Source organism: Channa argus, chromosome 12 (genome assembly GCF_033026475.1).
Source record: "Channa argus isolate prfri chromosome 12, Channa argus male v1.0, whole genome shotgun sequence".
Classification (NCBI taxonomy): Eukaryota; Metazoa; Chordata; class Actinopteri; order Anabantiformes; family Channidae; genus Channa; species Channa argus.
The window spans coordinates 23,231,842-23,250,058 of record NC_090208.1 but is presented as its reverse complement, the minus strand read 5'-3'; the positions used below and the strand labels follow the sequence as shown (position 1 = coordinate 23,250,058).

General features: G+C 39.1%; 1 protein-coding gene and 1 long non-coding RNA gene across 4 annotated transcripts in view; one reads left to right on the top strand and one right to left on the bottom strand.

Annotated features, from left to right (window-relative positions):
- The window catches only part of LOC137137516 (uncharacterized), a 36,127-nt gene that overhangs the window by 13,166 nt on the left and 4,744 nt on the right, over window positions 1–18,217 (top strand). Inside the window, exon 2 of the long non-coding RNA XR_010915734.1 lies at window positions 5,286–5,364. This is a non-coding gene — a long non-coding RNA (uncharacterized lncRNA). The remainder of the gene's footprint in view (window positions 1–5,285; window positions 5,365–18,217) is intronic.
- The window catches only part of dock11 (dedicator of cytokinesis 11), a 53,951-nt gene continuing 36,567 nt past the window's right edge, over window positions 834–18,217 (bottom strand). For 2 of the 3 annotated variants that reach the window (XM_067523864.1, XM_067523865.1), the window contains 14 exons: window positions 18,075–18,212; window positions 16,822–17,004; window positions 16,253–16,366; window positions 14,381–14,596; window positions 12,690–12,747; window positions 11,766–11,872; window positions 11,260–11,382; window positions 10,112–10,225; window positions 8,248–8,394; window positions 7,260–7,470; window positions 6,345–6,535; window positions 5,970–6,070; window positions 5,682–5,820; window positions 834–2,421 (listed from right to left, as the gene is read on the bottom strand). In XM_067523864.1, the coding sequence (XP_067379965.1) occupies window positions 2,332–2,421; window positions 5,682–5,820; window positions 5,970–6,070; window positions 6,345–6,535; window positions 7,260–7,470; window positions 8,248–8,394; window positions 10,112–10,225; window positions 11,260–11,382; window positions 11,766–11,872; window positions 12,690–12,747; window positions 14,381–14,596; window positions 16,253–16,366; window positions 16,822–17,004; window positions 18,075–18,212 (1,932 nt within the window). In that variant the 3' untranslated portion in view covers window positions 834–2,331. Of the gene's footprint in view, window positions 2,422–4,454; window positions 4,471–5,681; window positions 5,821–5,969; window positions 6,071–6,344; window positions 6,536–7,259; window positions 7,471–8,247; window positions 8,395–10,111; window positions 10,226–11,259; window positions 11,383–11,765; window positions 11,873–12,689; window positions 12,748–14,380; window positions 14,597–16,252; window positions 16,367–16,821; window positions 17,005–18,074; window positions 18,213–18,217 lie in introns of all 3 variants that reach the window. The other variant, XM_067523866.1, reaches the window with a different exon arrangement.

Genomic DNA, 18,217 nt, shown 5'->3' with positions numbered 1-18,217 from the left:
TCTCAGCAGTGCGTATAAAAGTCAAAGAAAACCGTCCATGTGGACGTGGTGACATGCGTGTGTCATGCTGAGCATGATATTACAAACACTAAGTGTCCATTCGGTCCTCCAGGAAGTTGTCCGTGCCTAAACGATCTGGTGAATCACCAAGCTGATTATCTGTATGGTAATGGCTTTATGCAGTAACAAACATCATTGAGTGGACAAACCGATGATGGATCACAAGCTTGATCCAGTGTTTACATGAGTGAGAAAGTTTCCACTTGCTCTCAGAGGCACAGAAGAAAATGAGGCTGAGTGGTAACGTCATGACACCACTGTGTAAATAACAGTGGTGTGTCTTTTTATTGCTACAGCATACACTGTTGTATTAAACAACGTTGTTGTCTTTGTGACACTCAGCTCTTTCCATTTCAAAATGACAGTGCTCCTGTTTCGAAAGCCAAGTTTATTTAAACGGGTTTCCCAGGTTGTTGTGACGTTCACCGCAACCAGACACCTTGAGCCGAACACAGACTGAACTGAAACCCAGCCTCAAAGTCCAGTTTCACAAATATTCTTGGAGCTGAACAGGACTAAACCTATGAAGGACTGTGGATACAGGTCGGCTGCTCTGGAGCTTTCAGTACGATCACACCATCTTTCAGGGCGGATGGAGTCATGAGAAATGCATGTTTTCTGCGAAGTCGACTCAGTTACGTTGGCTTCAAAGGGGTGACACTTAATGCAATTTTGCAATATCTGCAGAGGAAGCTCTTATGAAAGCTCCAGAACAGCTTGGCAATTAAAACTCATGCTGAAAGTTGTCAACTATTGTCTACAGGTCAAGAATAAACCGTTTTTTCAGGTTTTATTGGAAAAAGGTTTACAAAGTAAGTCTGACAAGCAACTGCACCTTCAGTACACAATGCAATAAAAATGAAAAAACAAAAAACTAATCTGTGCTAGGACAGATTTTGTCCAAACATGTTAAAAATATAAATACATACATACATACAATACATACAAACATACATCAATTTACAGCATGAGAACAAATTATGTACATCTCCTTAAATATCATTAATCTATCTGCTAATTTCAGTGTAGCACTTGTGAAATACTGTGAATAATCACCATGTGTTGGGTCTTAGTAGGAATAAGGAATTCTTAAGAGAAGGCAGATCACAAAGGCACTGGATCTTATTCCAGATGAGAGTGACTGTTACTCACCATAGTGAAGTGACATTTTTCACAGCGCTCTCATCAGGTCAAATGTCTACAAGCCAAATAAGGAATCCACAGGAAATACTGTTGCAGAAATTTTTGCTTAACTAACAGAATTTGTAATCCCGGTTTTGCATTATTTATTAGCTCTAAAATCGAGGACATCGATTGTTTTTTAAATATGCAACGTAACCAAGCGACTCCCTCTTAAAGGGTGACTCTGCTGATTTTCAACGCATGAACTATTTATAGTTTAGGCAGCACATACTGTACATATGAATCATATTAAATGTCCCCTTGCTGTCCTTATTTTACCATATTTCTAAGCTAGAAGCTGAGATATTCACAATCAGTAAAACAAAGGGGCGCTTAATTCTGTTTGTATACTTGTACGATGCAAACTTGAAAATCACTACAGTCGCCCTTTAAAATCAGCATTACAACAGCTTTAAAAACAACCTTGAGGTGTGTCTTGTTTCTAACTTTGGAACAGATTGAAGAGGCTTTTACTATTTCTATTAAACAAACAGGGAGGTAACTCTGACCCACCTTTTCACAACAAACTGCGGCTCTTATCACGGTCACCCTGGATGGGATTTTGCAGCTAGCATATACGGTAATGCTCTCAACTTAGGCGTCTGTTGCAACAGAACCAGTTGAGTTGGGATATTACTAATCAAGCTAGAAACAAATAAAAACACTATGGTGCAATAAAAAATAAAATATTTTAAAAAATGCTACGGTGATAGTGACTGAAGTAGTACAAATCTTTTTTAAGAATTTTGAGTCCTGCATAGATCTAAAGGGCAACATTGTTGTGGCTGGACAGCGTAATTGTTTTAGTGCAGTATCTCATAAAGGAACAACAGTCAATTCCTGGCAAGTAGGCGGAGAAAAAGTGCAATGCAACCTAGCGTGGCTCAGCGCAACACCTACACTAGATATGCTGACCGTTAGTTGGTGTTGCTGTGATACATTCTTAAAAATACTGCTGCTGTGGTTTGAATACTCCTCCCAAATCTTTCACCCAAGTCATCTACTGTACATCCAGAAGACTCCATCTATCTAGGGAGAGGTGAGAGCTTAATACAGTACACGAGGGTGCATGGCAGCCATGTGAGGAAGTCAGGCCAGGTTGCTGGACATCCCACTGATCGCACGAAACACATGGACGGAGTTCTGTAAAAGTGAGCGCATCATATCCTCCTGGTAGATCTGGAATCAAGGCAAAACACAGACATTGACTGAGTGGCAGTTGTAGAATGAAGGCAGAGGTCACATCCACACACATACACAAACACACACATCAACAAGTCTTTTTGACAACGTGAATTATTAGGTGGTTTTCAGATGTCGGATCATACAGTTTTATTGCATGTTCAAGCAATGTGTTAACCTGACAACCGAGTAGAATTATTGGTACCACTCTATTAAGAGCACATTTCTGAACACTGAACAGCTGTGACATGTGGATCGAATAAACAGTTAGTAAACCGCTGAATTTAGTTTAAGACTAATAATCCAAAACACTCACACAGCAGAGTAAATAAAACTAGAGACTGGTCTACAGGCTAATTTGGGATATAACATCTGGTCTCTATTGTCTTCTGTAGCATGATTTGTGTTAACCAGTGCTTAATTTAATGTCATCATCCTCAACTAACACCAAAAAAATGTCATTTAGTAATGAACCATAAAAGTGAGCCAATCTAAATGGAAAAGTTTGGATACACCTACACAACGATATCATTTTATTGTCTTGTGTTGGCTTTATACAATCAAATGGTTGCAAATGAATCACAAAGCACAAAAATGTACAAATATTCATTTTTAAGAATGGTCAAATTAAATGTGCGTTTTAAACTTTACTTTCATCAAAAAAACAAAAACAAATATATAAATGTTTAATTTCTTGGCTATAGCTCATAGAGAATACCCTTCCTTTTTTTTTGGGACAAAATGTGGGCCGACAGGTTTCTAAGGAAAGTTTTTGTTTGGCCATTTTTTGTTAGAATTAACACTGGAAGTGCCAAATGCAAACTCGTATTATTGGTTTACTGGAAATGTGTGTGTAGGTGTTTCACTACCTTTTGTTGCCAGTGTACAGAATGGCTGAAATAAGTTAATGTGTAACCGTTAAATATGCACATTGCTAAATCAGGTGTTGGTCACAATAAAGTTATTCTTCAAAGATAACTGTTGTCCTCGGAAGCAGGCACCTTTAATCACCTGTAATTTTAGGTCATGAAGAGGAAACCTGCCCTACAGACTGACGTACAAACTTCAGGTGATATCTGACATGCGACATACAGTTTCTAAATCAACAGGCATCCGACTATGTTGTGTCTTAGCTTAAATAAATCAGTGTAAAGCCTGCTACAACTTGCAGCAGAGGTGATTTACACTAAACGTGCATCAAGACATCTGCAAAGCCTTGTCCTTGGTACTGTTGAATGGTAAAGGCAGCCTGGTACACCTGCTCACTCATAGCTTTGCTTTTATCTAAGATCTCCTTGACTACATAATTCAACTATAGTGTCATTTTATTTTTACGGCAAGGTCCCCTCACTACGCTGTTACCTTTCCCACTTCAGTGTAGCTGCTTGATCTGTGACTGATAAATTCATTTTCCATCTGACTCACCCGAGACCTTTACTTCCATCATCTGATGACTAACTCATATTACTTCTATGTCCCAGGGAAGGCAGGTCTTGCAACCACATTTATTTGACTTGAAACAGAGGTGACTCAGGGCAAAAACTTGGATGGTGTGTGTAGTTGCTGGTTTGTTTTGGAACAGGTGACGTAGTCGCACAGTACTACCAGGATGTAGTTGTAACATGTCAAGGTATGCAAATGCTCAATGCCTACATGTAACTGGAGGCTACTGTGCACATAAACGCAATTTAAATACGGTTATGTCGTATTTGTTTTTGGATCTATCTATACTGCCAGTGTTGGCTATAATCTACAATGTAAATAGCTTTTTGATGTCTTGGACTGGTCAGACAAATTTGCACAAGGAGGAAATGACAGTGACTGCCAATTACCTACCACGTCTGCCAAAAGCACTTTCTACCTCTGAGTGCCTTGTTGAGATCTTAATTTGAGTGGGTTTAATTTCACTATCTTTGCATTTACCCATCAGATGAACTTAACTACAAAAAAGGTGCAGGAACATCCTTATAGGGAACAAAAAGGAACACAAAGACTTTAATGAGCTTGAATGCACTTAATGAACACATTACCTGCTTTTCCTTAAAGCTAAGGGCAGCACAGTGGGGAGAAAAGGTCAGATGAGTTAGTAATATCAGTCTCAGCAGAGTCACACATGAAAACACATCTTGACAAAACCACCAGAACCTGTTACATAAGAGCTGTGCTCCATTACAGCTATGACACATTCTGCATGTGGGAAGAAAAAGAAAAAAGCGAATGGCAGTGAACCTGTGTGGTTTCCCCTAAATGCAAAAAACTGCAACATGATATCAAGGATACAACAAATACAGACAGGTATTTGTTGAGAGACCCAAGCTGTCACGCACCTCCTCACACAATGCTTACCTTCACCAGTGAAGCTAATCTCTTCCTCTGTTCTACTCACTCTTAGTCAAAGCAGCTAAATCCCAATGACCAACACTTTTAGATCGGGGCCAAATGACTGCGTGAGCCTTCTTTTGTGATACTGGGAATTATTTGTCCAGGAAATGTTCAAGGGGAAATGCAGTTTTCAGTCATTACTAGACTAAATTAAAACAGCTTCCTGTCGCAACTCACTCCAACTCATTTCAAGTCTGATCATGAGGCATGTTTAACATGATGAGTAAACATAGGAGCTTTGCTATTTAGCACTGAAAGGAAGGAACGTTTTGACATTGCCAAAAGTTTGGTGAAATCCGGCCAAATTAAGTGTAATAAGCTGTAATGTTTCCCTTCATAAAACTGGATGACTCTGATTTATTGCTTGTTTTATTCTTGGGTTTTTTTTCCCCCTGTCCTTTAAAGGGATTATTAAAAATTATTCCAAAACTAATGCTATGTTAAAACAGGTTTTCTGGTGTTCTGTTTGTACATTACAGATTCTATACACAGTGGATGACTGCTCAGCCGATCTGATTAATCCACAGAAGACACAGTGATTGTTTTCTCTGGAAGCAGGTACGTCCAATAAAAGTTGTTTCACAATGATGCCTGTAGATCTCCCCCAGGTGACAGTTATTAAGGGATCAAGATCTGTCTTCCCCCTAAAATGTTTATTATAATATTTATTGTAAAGGGATCACCAAGCCCTAAATCCCAATATACACATCTGTCACTCATGTGTTTTTCTGCTGAGCATGCTCTAAAAAATATAATACACAGGTTCTATGATGTTCGAGTAAATTCTCCCTCTAAACAAAACAGTTTGCAATCCAGACCAACTTTCCATCAAAGACGAGAGGGCGTGGGTGTGGTGTGCTGAAAAGTGAGAATACCTGTTCGTGGATGATTTCTGACAGCTCTTTCACCATCTCTTTAAAGTTGGCCTTCAGTCCCTCGTGGTATTCAAACTGGTCCTCTTTGATCAGACGCTCATTTATGTCCAAAGCCATGCTGCAAGCCTCGAGGAAACGCCTGCAATTATTAAAAAAAATAGTTACATGACGTCTTATAAATATACTGTAGAAATATAAAAATAGATCAACAACTTTGAAGGAACATAATAAAGTAAAAGCCATGAAATAGTTGACACTAACAGTCGTTTAGCTTAAAGGCAAAAGTACCTGAAAATATCCTTAAGGTCTTTCACTTTCTTGTTACCAGACAGGTTGGATTTGCTCTCATCCAGAAACGCCCTGGCATATGCCATGGGGCCTGCATTCACCTGCAGCAAAATGGGCATGAAAACGTTAAGGATTCTGGTACTTAGATAACAATAAGCATGTTATCAGTTTAAACCACACACCCCAGCTTGGTTGTGTGTATGACCGCTAGCTCATGTTTCCCCTTCATTTTCAAAATCTGACATATCCTAATAGAATAGCAGTTAGTAATAGTAATAGTTTATGTAACCATATGATAACAGGGAGTGATTTGGCGAGCAGCACCAGACATAGTAAAGATGATTTGGTTTTTCACTTTCTGAGAGACACCTTTACCTGCACAGAGACACAGCCCTGCAGCTTGAGCTGCAGCTGGATCATGTCCACCTCCTGGCTGGAGCACAGCTTAGTCAACTCTGCTGTCCGAGCCTTCATCTCATCTATGGCTACATCCACAGGCTTAAGCTCCACCTGCTTCTCCCCCACCACCTCCACACGCTTCTTCACATACGGGAAGGTGTTGACAGCTGGTGATAAAGAGGGAGAGTGAAACTGGTTCAAACAAGCTGGCAAATATACACAAACAGCAAGACAAGTGACCCCTCACTGACTTGTTGTGCGAGAGCTACTGTGATACTGTACAGAGGTTTTTGCAGCGACAGAGGTTTGTCGTGACAATAGAATATAATTAATTAACAAAATGTAAGTAAACATAGCAAGGACAAAAAGCATCTGTTGCTTCATTTTGCTCGTTAGCTCAGTGAAAAGGAAGGATGGCACACAACAAGCACAAAATGCGTCAGGCTAACTGGGAAAAAACATTGCTTTAGGGGGCTTGTCAGTGGTAGGTGATAAGGTAGAGATACTTCAATAATGAGAGGCTGAAGGGATCCTAATATCAAGCTGCCACTGGCTACAGTAACCAGCTGTTTTACTGTTTATTATTCAGAGGTCACAGCTCTACATAAGTACCGTACAATGGGAGTGCAGTCACAAGTGGAAAAAGACAGCAGTGTAAAAAAGAAAGGTGATTTGTATTTGTATTATGACAGATGTGTTGCTTTGATGATCATGACAAAAGATGAACACATGACACTGTGTGCTTTACTGAAGTTAAACACGGGGCTTTTTTTTGTTTGTTTTTTCTCTTTACAAAATAACATGAAGCAGAGTGAAATGCGTCGTTCCTGGTTGGATGAACTCCTAAAAGCCAAGAGACGATATTTCATATCGTATCACACAAACACGTACTTGTGAGCACGATCCTTCTCTTGCACTGCTCTTCCACCCCGCCATGCTTTTTGCCCGACAGTGTGTACGGCGTCTCAAACACAAAACGATTGATGTTATGGCACTTCTCAAAGTCAGTCTTCTTCTCTGGTGCCTCTTTCTCATCAAAGTATGGCTTGACAAATGTTACCTGGACGTAGGCAAACTTGGGATCCAGGTCTTTGGGGTTGACCTGTAGACAAGCAAGACAGCTTTAATGAATTATAGACATAAAGTTATGAAACTTACCAAGAGACAGGACATCAATGTGAACATATTTGTGTGATTACAGCTGTTATTCCAGCCACAAAGATCTGGATATACACCTCAAGCTGTTTCCTTTAAAAAAGGCTGGATTTACTGCCTGACTAAAAAAGAAAAAAAAGCCCACAGTGATGTCAACCATACCAAATGACCAAATACACGTTATTTCTATGTGGGTCATATTGTGGTCATCTGTGAAAGAAAAGATGTAAAATTGATCTACAATCTTCACTAAGCTACAGTTGTCCCATTATGTGGTTAGTTCTCTTCCTGGTTAGTCATACCAGCGGAGGTGTTAGACCATGAGGAAAGTCTGTGGAACGGATAATGAAAACGGTATGTAGTGTGCTGTGCTTCATGTTAACATGAAACATATAACCTGAATGCTACTTTGTGACGCTTACATACAGTAACTGTGTGAGCATATGAACAATGGCGCCGAGACAGGAAATAAATAAATCAGCAGATCATGGGACTGTCAGTCCCCGGCAGAGTGGGCTTCTACTGTTCCTCTCTCAAGTGTCTACTGCAGGGATTTTACCTACATGAAAGGAGCACTGGATGTGAGTTGCAGCAGTGAATGCCCCTCCAGCTAGTGGCACCATTGGCGACCCCCTACTGAATATGGTCTATGCCTAAAAACGGCCTTGAACGTATTTATTCCAAATGCCTCCCACCCTTTCCTTCCTCCATTTATTTACTGCACCTTGTTTGAGTCCTGAATTATCTTGACGTTTTCCGGCCCAAACTTATCCCCATAGAGTGTCAGCAGCCGTTGGGAGATTTCTGAGAGGCCGGTAAGTTTGGGCTCTTTGTAAATGTACTCCTTCCCGTCCTCCTCCTCGAAAAACCCCTGTGGAAAATACACATTCTCATTCCATTTATAAACCTACAATACAGTAGAGCTGAAGTGTGCAGCAAGAGCATCATCATTAAACAAATAACCAGTTCAATAATGAGTCTTAAAATGCTTCTTCTGTGTTTTCAATGCAAATCAACAATTAAAGTGCCATCATCATTTTTCAAGTTGGAGGGATATGTCTTATGGTAATCTGCCCTTTTATGATACTGCCAATGCAAACACAACTGGTTGTGTTGTAACATGCAACACATTTACATTTTACTTAACTGGCCAAACTTTATAATTAACCTGATTCTGAATGACATTCCCTGCTATTTGCTTTGTGTTACCACAGCGCCTTCTTGTTGCTTTAGTACCAACGAGCTTTGTTACCACGATGTAATCTTGGTACAGTGAAACTAGTCATTAAATAGGGCTGTACGTTGTTGGAGTCCGTGTTCCGAGTATTTGCAGTATTTGCAGAGATTGTAACTGTGCCAGTTCTTTCACAGTAAATAGATGGAGAACTATCAGGACACTCATTATTCACATGACATGATGCTGGGAATTTACACTGACAGTCAATAAACACCTGGTATGGATTTCACGTCAAATGCACGGTTCACTAATAAATAAAATATTGAACATCCTGCTTGGTATTTATATAATCTTTCAATCACAAGCCAAACATAATTAGTGATGTTGTATTCCTATTTAACAAATCACTCATCACTGATAGTGTTGCTTTCACTGTAAACAAATGTATCACGCAGGTGTACACACATACAGCAGATCCTTCTGAGACACAAGCATCATCACTTCCCTGACAAAGAGAGGCTTAATAAAATAAGTGTAAAGTCAATATCAAAAAAACAAAGAGAGGTTCAAAGACTGTTTTCAGTGCAACATCAATCTAGTCATAATTAAATAATGAAAATGTATTTTCTCAAAAAGCTGCACTGTAAATTATCACCAATTCAAAATTAAAAGTTTATTACAGTCCTAGCATGAAAAAAAAAACATGCCACTAAGCTAAATATAAACTGTGCTAGTTGTCATACAGCTTACACTGTGTGAAATCACCCTTTAATCTGAGTCAGTTCTACTTAGTACATTCATCTCAAATATAAATGGTAAATGGTCTGCACTGTTGGCACTCAAAGCGCTTTACACTGCTTCTTATTCACCCATTCACACTCACAATCACACACATACACTCCACACCGATGGGGGAGCTGCTATGCAGCTGGGAGCAACTAAGTTGGGGTTCAGTGTCTTTGCTCAAGGACACTTCGACATGTGACTGGAGGAGGTGGGGATTGAACCAACAACAGGAAATTGGTGGACAACCGCTCCACCTTTCTGCGCCACAGGATTAACTGTTTTTGCTTTACCAAAAGTTTCCTGGCCAGGGCAGGAGTTTGTTTCAACTCCATCAAATGCCGTTCACTATGATATACTGTAATACAGCAGAGTTCAGAATAATACTAGTGTATTATATTGTAGTATTAATTAATTGTAGTATATCATACAATAGTATACTGTATGATATTACAGTATTAGAGGAGAACAATTTATCACCACGCATATGAAATTTACATTCCACACTGTCACACTTTTGGGTGCAGCATACTGTTGCACAGTTCAGTGCTTCAGGTGCAAGTGAAACTGCACTTTGCAATTGCTTTATACAGTAGACTAGCGCGGTGGTCAAGCCAAATGGTCTCACCTGTCCATAAAAAGCCACTCTGAAGTATGTTCCAAGCAGCCTGCGGCCAGATTGTATCACCTCCATTATCTTATTGTAGGCTCTGTGCAGCGTGTCGTACAGTCGACTTAGTTTCTGGAAAAGCAGGACAGAAGATTTGTTTATTGGAGGAAGCAGGCAGTGCGTGCAGAGACAAGCACAAACATTTTAGTTATGTAACATCCCATGGTGTGACAGGCTTGGATACCACTGAGTGAAAAACTCTGCATTAAAGTCTAAAGTTGTCATGGGCGCACTGAAAACATCTGTTGCCCATTAGAGATTAGGTGTTTTTCTTTTAATGGGGAAGGTTTTAATTACAGCATAAAGGTATGAGGATGCATTACACTGACGTGTGGACCGTCTGCATTGCTGTCATGCGCAAGTTATTAATTAGATATTAGTTAGACATGCAGAGAATTTTGCATGTCAGTAATTGAAATGCTTGATGTCCAATGTCTCCCCATCCCGAGTGTATACAGGAAGACTCATGGCCCCAGGGACCAGAGGACTAATCGCTCATTTCTCAAGTAAAAATGTCAGTGTATCAAAAGTTTGTCAGAACAATGTTTTGTAAACACTATTCAACTTAATGCTGTTGCTAACATTAATATACAAAGCGATGTAGTTCATTTATAATAATACATCATCATTTATTATTTAAATCTGTGTCAGTATGTGAGTCAGATAAATGTAGTGGTAAAAATAGCATACAATGGTACTTCCTCAAGTAAAGTACCTCAAAATTTGACTTTCTTCTACTGCCTGTTACCCTGAGCAGCATAAGCAGGTATAGAAAATGGTTGGATGCATAAAGTGATGCTAACACTGCGTGACAAGGCCCTGAGGTTGATTTCAGCTCTTTACAGAAAGCTTTTACAAACACACAGCATTCCCAGAAGTGAAGAAAGTAACATTTAAAAAAATGTAGTTTGAAAGATTGAACTGGAATTATGTGCTAATGAAGCAGAGTAGATGCTTCATGTTAAGGCAAACTTGCTGGCAAACAATGCAAAAGATCAAAAGATACTGAAACTACAGTGAGATTTTTATTTGCGAGGAAAGGTAACATACTGTGGCTGCATGTTGCAAGATATCTGTGTGAGTGTGGGGGGGGTTTGCTTCAGTACCTCATACTCATGACGCTTCTCATAGATGGGGATAATGAGTTTGGCGATATGTGTGATGAGCTCGTAGCGTTCAGCTTTCCAAAGTGCCTCCACACACACCTCAAGGTGTTCGACCAACACTTCCTAAAAAAATTGGTGGACAGCAAATAACACATTTCTGTTATTAAAAAAGATTAGTTATTAAAATTCAAGTAGGATACAATTTAGAAATTAAAATGGTATGAAACTCTTGTCAAACTTGATTGATCACATTAATAAGTAAAAACATTTGAATTTGAAATTCAAGGGCTACTTTTGGCACTTGACAGTTAAATGATGCTCAGAGAGGAAGATCATATAATATGATAAGATTTGATACCAGTCTATGTCAGGATGAAAATGTAGAATTAAAAACAATCAAGTTTGATTTTATTTGTGCTTCCAAATTCTCAAAATGCTTTGCATGTCTAACTAATATCTAATGAATAACTTGCACATGACAGGAAATCATTGCAGACAGTCCACACCTCAGTGTAATAGACATCTTGCATTCCGGCATCTTCCTTCATGGCAGCTTCCTCTTCAATGTTCAAAGTGATTTTCTTAAAAGCTGCAAGCCCACTGACAAACAACTCTGACAAGTCAGCAGAAAAGAAAGTCAAAAACAGCTTCACATAAATGTCACATATAAAAAATAATTCAATCTGCACCTCTTAAACTGTTTTGTTTAAACCATTTTGTGAAAAGGTATTGAAAACAAAAGCCTTGTATCACTCTTCACAGCTTGTCACAACATAATAAGAAAATCAGAAATTGAAAGCAAAGACACTATGCACAAGCTCCTACCTGTGGTCTAGACAAACAAATTTTGGAGTGATAAGCTGTTACCAACTGTTGCCCTGTGCAAATTATCTCTATCCACTGACTTTCCTCAAAAGTAAACACCAACTCCTATTTGCTTAGTGAGCTTAGTGACAGCAGGTTTTGCATTATATCTAATGACCATGAAAAGAAAACAGTGTTGTAAGACTTAGTTTGTGCTACATGTCATTGTGAAGAGTTTGCATGCTGTATCTAACAACAGTTCTGCCTTGTCTTTTATCAGAAGTGCAGGCAAATCCTCCTAGAAGAGCATGATACTTTGTGTAGTCTGATCATGTTGCCTGGTGACGGTCAGGTACATTGTAAGGCTGTGAGTTCAGTATGTGAAAACAATTGTGAAATGCTTTCATTCACTATGAGGTACAAATGAAGGTAAAAGCAAAGCTCTGTGTGTGTGTGTGTGCGTGTGTGTGTGCGCGCGCGCGTGTGTGTGTGTGTGTGTGTGTGTGTGTGTGTGTGTGTGTGTGTGTGTGTGTGTGTGTGTGTGTGTGTGTGTGTGTGTGTGTGTGTGTGTGTGTGTGTGTGTGTGTGTGTGTGTGTGTGTGTGTGTGGGGGGTCAGGGGCCTTACTTTTCCTGTGTAGGTATTCTGCAACCAGTGCAGCCACATGAACGTAACACATGGCTGCCTGTAAAGACAACAACAAACATGGGTAGAGTTATTGAACATTTCTACTGAACATTTTACAAAGACACAAAGACCAGAAGAGTCTCTCAGTACAAATGCTGTGAGCATTTTGGTAATTTCAAATACTGCAGACAACATAGCAGCATTGCATAGAGTGTCAGTAACCCATTGTGACTACAGTGCATGAATTCATGTACTTAACTGTTCAACTGAACAGCACAATTTGACTCCCCTTCATTCTTCTGTACCAGTCACACCTACTACATAAAAGCTGCCAAGTTCACCTGTTTTTATTGCTGCAGATCTCAAGTTTCCCTTCTCTTATATTAAAGTGCAATGCAATGATTCTGTTCGATTACCATAGTTTTAAAAGTTGACATATGTTTTAAGGGTCCCTTTTAATTTGCAGGTGAAGACTTTAATGTGTCATTTTCAGAGACTGCACAGGTTATTGGTGATTTCTTCTAAGTGTAGATATTAGTATAAAGTCTGAGTGTGAAATATGAGTATTTGTCTATATCCATGTGTACGCCCTGTGATGGACTGGTGAGCTGTTCAGGGTATATCACACGCTGATAAGTGAGAGGCAGGGGATTTTATGATGATAATAATAATAATAATAATAATAATAATAATAATAATAATAATAATAATAATAATAATAATAATAAAATATAAGTAAATTAAAAAACTAATGGGGGAAAAAAACAGTTAATAAAAAAGGAAAACTAAAACTAGAACAGAAAGCTGCTTAAAAGAAAAAAAAGGTTAAACAAATAAAATCCCAGCTAATGGTTTTTTAATAGTTCAAGGTTTTTGTGAATCCTGACCAACAAATCGCTCTTTGGAGAGTAAGATACATATCAGTCTTAGAAAAAAAACATTACCATGTTATGAAAGCCTGAAATATAATATATATAAAAGAATGTTAACCAACAGTTCTTTCTAACCAGTACTAAACAAAGTGTACAGAATAAAATTTGACAAACCTAAATTTTTGAAACTCTGCCAACTTCCTTGTTTACATTGAATTAGGATGAAACTGATCATTGTTGTTTATTTCTTAATAGTCAAAAAGAGACTTTGCAGGATTATCAAAATAAAATTGTAAACGTTGACCTGATTTCTTTATTATGGTAAGAATTCTCAATCAAAATGCTCCATCCTGTTACTGTATAGTGGTTATGCTTTTATAGCATTTTGTTAAACCTGTGGTCCAACTATATAAACTATGTATTTACTTTTTCTTCATGGATGTTTTAAATTATTACAGCAATACTGATTGTTGTTGTAAACTGCCCAAGATAGATCAGGACTAATAGAGCGAGTACTGTTTTCCTGAACCATGTGAATTTCCTCTAAATTCCAAATCCTTTTACTATTGCTTCATCTCCAACACTTCTTTCATAATAAGAGGTCCTCTAACTCTCTCAGTCAACAAGTCAAAACCTGAGACTCTACGGCCGATTGCTTTAGGTCGCAGATGTTGTAAGGTGCATGTTTTTAGGTGTTCAACCAACCATTAAAACCAGGACCTGCTAGTCCTGTTGGCGCACATTGTTTTCATAGAGACATGTAGGAAGAGGCAGACTGGTAAGTGACAAAAGTTACTATTCAAGTCGCTCTGCTGATACCTCAGAGAGATCTCCGTTCTTCAGGTGTGCCCGGGCCATGCTGTCCAGCCAGGTTCGCCTCAGTTCAGGGGTGCTGGCATAGGAACGGGCTAAGCTGTACTGGAGGTCCAAGAGCATCTCGGGGTCTTTCTCATGCTCTCTCATTTGGGCTGTGGCCATCAGTACCGTACGGATCCGCTTTGTCAGGCCCTTGACTTCTGAGGGGAATAGTGTGCACTGTGTAATGCAGAGCAAACAAACACAAACATGATCAAATCTGCAAAGAAATTCCATACAGGGCTTTGCTCTTCACATTCAGCTAATTACTTTAGGTGTAGTTTCAGGGGTATTTGCCAATAACAACATTCTCTTATTTTTATATAAACCCTGAAGAGCAAACCAGGAGAGAGCACTACAATTCAACTCATGCAAAATAAATTTTCTCCAAAAAGGACACAGACAACATGGCAGCTTGCTCTCAAGCTTTCAAGATTACTTTCAAACAACAATCATCAGGTGCAGAAGCAGGTGACAAGGAAATAACAACAAGTAAATACCAAAAATGCCACCCTGCGGGCTCTACACTCATCCATCATGTCCTCAAGACTTTTGGGCTGTCTAAATGCCTCGGTTCAAAGGGTTTGTTTGTATCACTTCAGGTGTTCTGGCTCTTATGTGGGTCATAGGCAAAAATTATAACACCCAAAAGGACATAATGGTGCCATGTATGAACACGTGACAATGCAAAGAACTTGTAATTTGGCATTGTAAAACTTCCTGATAGACTAGACCAGTTACCTAGAGGGAGGAGGTAGAGGCTACTCAGACCAGCAAAAGTGACAGCTTAAAAAGAAAAATTCCCCTTTTCCTTTTGTGAAGTAAATTTACTCTTGCTTGAACAGAGAATGATTAAATTGGCTCAGTGCTGATATATTACTGTGACTATCAAATTAAAATCTACTACAATGTTTCATAACACTCACTTACTAATATAAACATATTGCTTATTATTTTGACGAGGTCTTTTTGGTAATACTGTATGTGCAGAATGTGGTTTGACATTTTACGACTTAAATAAACAAGACCATCGCTAAAAAAAAGGAGTAATGTGGATGACAACAGATGTTGTTCAAATCCTGTATACTACATATCATTTAGCATTAATGGTGCCTTCACTGATGCGCAGGTTATCCATATCATGTGCAGGCTATGTTCATTTTCTTCACAGTGAGGAAACTTCTGAAAGACTGGGATTTTTATATTTATTCATATAAAACTCTTTCACTCTTTTGTTGCCTTGTCCAAAACTTTTTGAGGCATGTTGCTCGCATCAAATTAAAGATGTGCGCATTTTACAAAAGATAATCAAATTTTGTACAAATAATAGATACAAATAATAAATAAAAAAATGTGTTTCAAATGATTACATTTTACATATACCCCATAATGACCTTTGAATAAACGGGTTTTATATGTGGTATATATGGTCTAACACTAAAATGTCTCAAAACTAAAGTTTAGAGCAGTTTTATTTATTTATTTATTTATTTATTTATTTTTAGGGACTTCTTGCACTGACTTCAGGTCCAGGTCACCTCACAGACATATTTACACTCTAAACAAACCACATCCATCATATTCCAGTGCTACACGTTTAATCTCACACTGGGGGCAGACAACTGTTTTAGAAATAGGATCCAGTGGCTGGTCTTAAGATAGAATAAACACAGAAACAAAGAAGTCATCTTGTGACTTGGCTAGCAAAGCATAGGCTTATATGGAAAGGATTTACGGTCAGAACATTATCAAATTAAAGCTCTTATTTTCCTTATTCTGATGTTTATTCAGTTACAATACAATGCACCTCTAGAGCTCTTCTATCGTCTACTATACCTTCATGGCCTTGTCACTATTGGCAAAGTTGTTTATAATGGACAGAGACTCCTGGAAACGCGAACTGCCAGTGAGCGCCACGTCGGAGATCAGCTGGCTTACTGCAATGATGATCTGGAACAGAAACAGGAGCAACATGATGAGGAAGTGCAGAGGTGGACAAAAGGGGCAGCAAAACGACAAAGTAAGCGAAAAGTAGATGAGGAGAAGCAGAAAAACATAAGGTTCAAACATGTACGTTTAATGGCCCATCTAGTGAGTGCAAATGGAAAGCTGGATGGTGTTCGGCTGCTGTGTTAGCAGAGGAGCCAGAAACTCAGCAGGAATTTGTCTTTAAATCTGTCTGTAAACATGCTCTTCAAATTCTTCGTCTTTGTTATGAAAGCCACTGAAGTGCTCGGAGGAGCATGTGTGAACCAAAGACAAAAGGTCAAGGGTGAACATTTAAGGTGAAAAAGTGCTGACAAGTTGCAGACCACCATGTGTGTTGAATACTGGCAGTATGGCTGATTCTCGTTTGTACAAACAGACCCCAGACCTTTAAAGGTATTTTTGTCACACTACTTCACCTGTAAGTGTGTACGTAGGAAGGTCTTCCTCTTGGTGTACTCGTAGTTGTTTCTCATCAGCAGGTAGAGCAGGGCAGATGCCTCGGACCTCAGAGATCCTAGCTTGGAGACACAGCACTTGAGAACCTCGCAGCAGAGAGCCTCGCATAGCGTCACCCGGCCCTTGAACAGCACCGATGGGAACTGACCAGACAACACATTAGTTTATTAAAAGCTGATTGTGGGCATGGATGGGATTAGAAAATATTGTCAGTATGCAAGTAGGGCGAGAAGGAAAGAAGCAGTGAGCTGTTAGAAAACACTAAAGACAAGCAAAAACAAACAGTAATGTCACATGTTGGACAAATGCAATCAACAACAATCTCTAATTCCACTCATTTTTTTTTTTTTTTTTTTACTCGCAGTATTTTTCTGTTTTATATATTTTGTTAGTTTTTACAATCTAGTCTTGAATCACAAAAAGCATGAAAGAAATATATGTGTACAGTGTAAACAAAGTAATTAAGTGAATATAGAGCACCACTTCCTCATTCTTAATACTCTGCCTACAAACCTCACTGAGCAGGATTCTTGTGCATTTGGCAGTGGTGCACTCCAGATACTTGTATACTGAGTGTGACTATGCAGAAGGCAATGTTTTACACTCTTACTGTAGGAGAATAAACATGCCACAACAGTCTCCTCTGATTCATCACACAAGCAGCCAATACTGATACTGCTGATGCTATCAGAGGACACCACTAGGAAGCGGGTGGTCCTCTTCCTTGGGAACCACGTACGTTCCCTGGCTAGTTTGACACAGTCATGTTAGAGCTTGCTTCTACTCCCTACACATATGTAAATAAGAAAGCTAAAAATACATATGATAAGAAGTAATAAGGACACACAGATATATCAACCAGGTGGCAATGAGAAGAATAAACATGGGAAGCAAATATTTATTCTACACATCCGCTGTTTCGTTGACACTCGTGTTACTTCGGCAGCTCTGTGCATATGTGCACACTGTTCGGATGTTATTAATAGCAGAGAGAATGGCAGAGTGGATGACAACAGCAAGCATCAGCACTTTTCACTTGTGTTTGTTTTCAAGTTGTGGAAAACGTTGTGGGCGGTTTCCCAACAACCTATAGGTATCAGAATTCATCGTCCAAGACACAATGAGTAATTCCCGTCAGTCGCTATCTTGGTTGTGTCCATTTCACTCTTGCAGCAGTACTTCATACTGTGTGTGGACATGAGTTCCAACCTACCTTGTTAATGAAAGCTCGAATGCTGGCAAAAACATGTCTGAAGGCAGCTTCCGATTGGCCGACTTTGAGGAAGGTCAAGTAAACATCAAACACCTTCTTCATCAGGGTGTTGTGACCTTCGCTGTCCAGCAGCTGATTCTGAA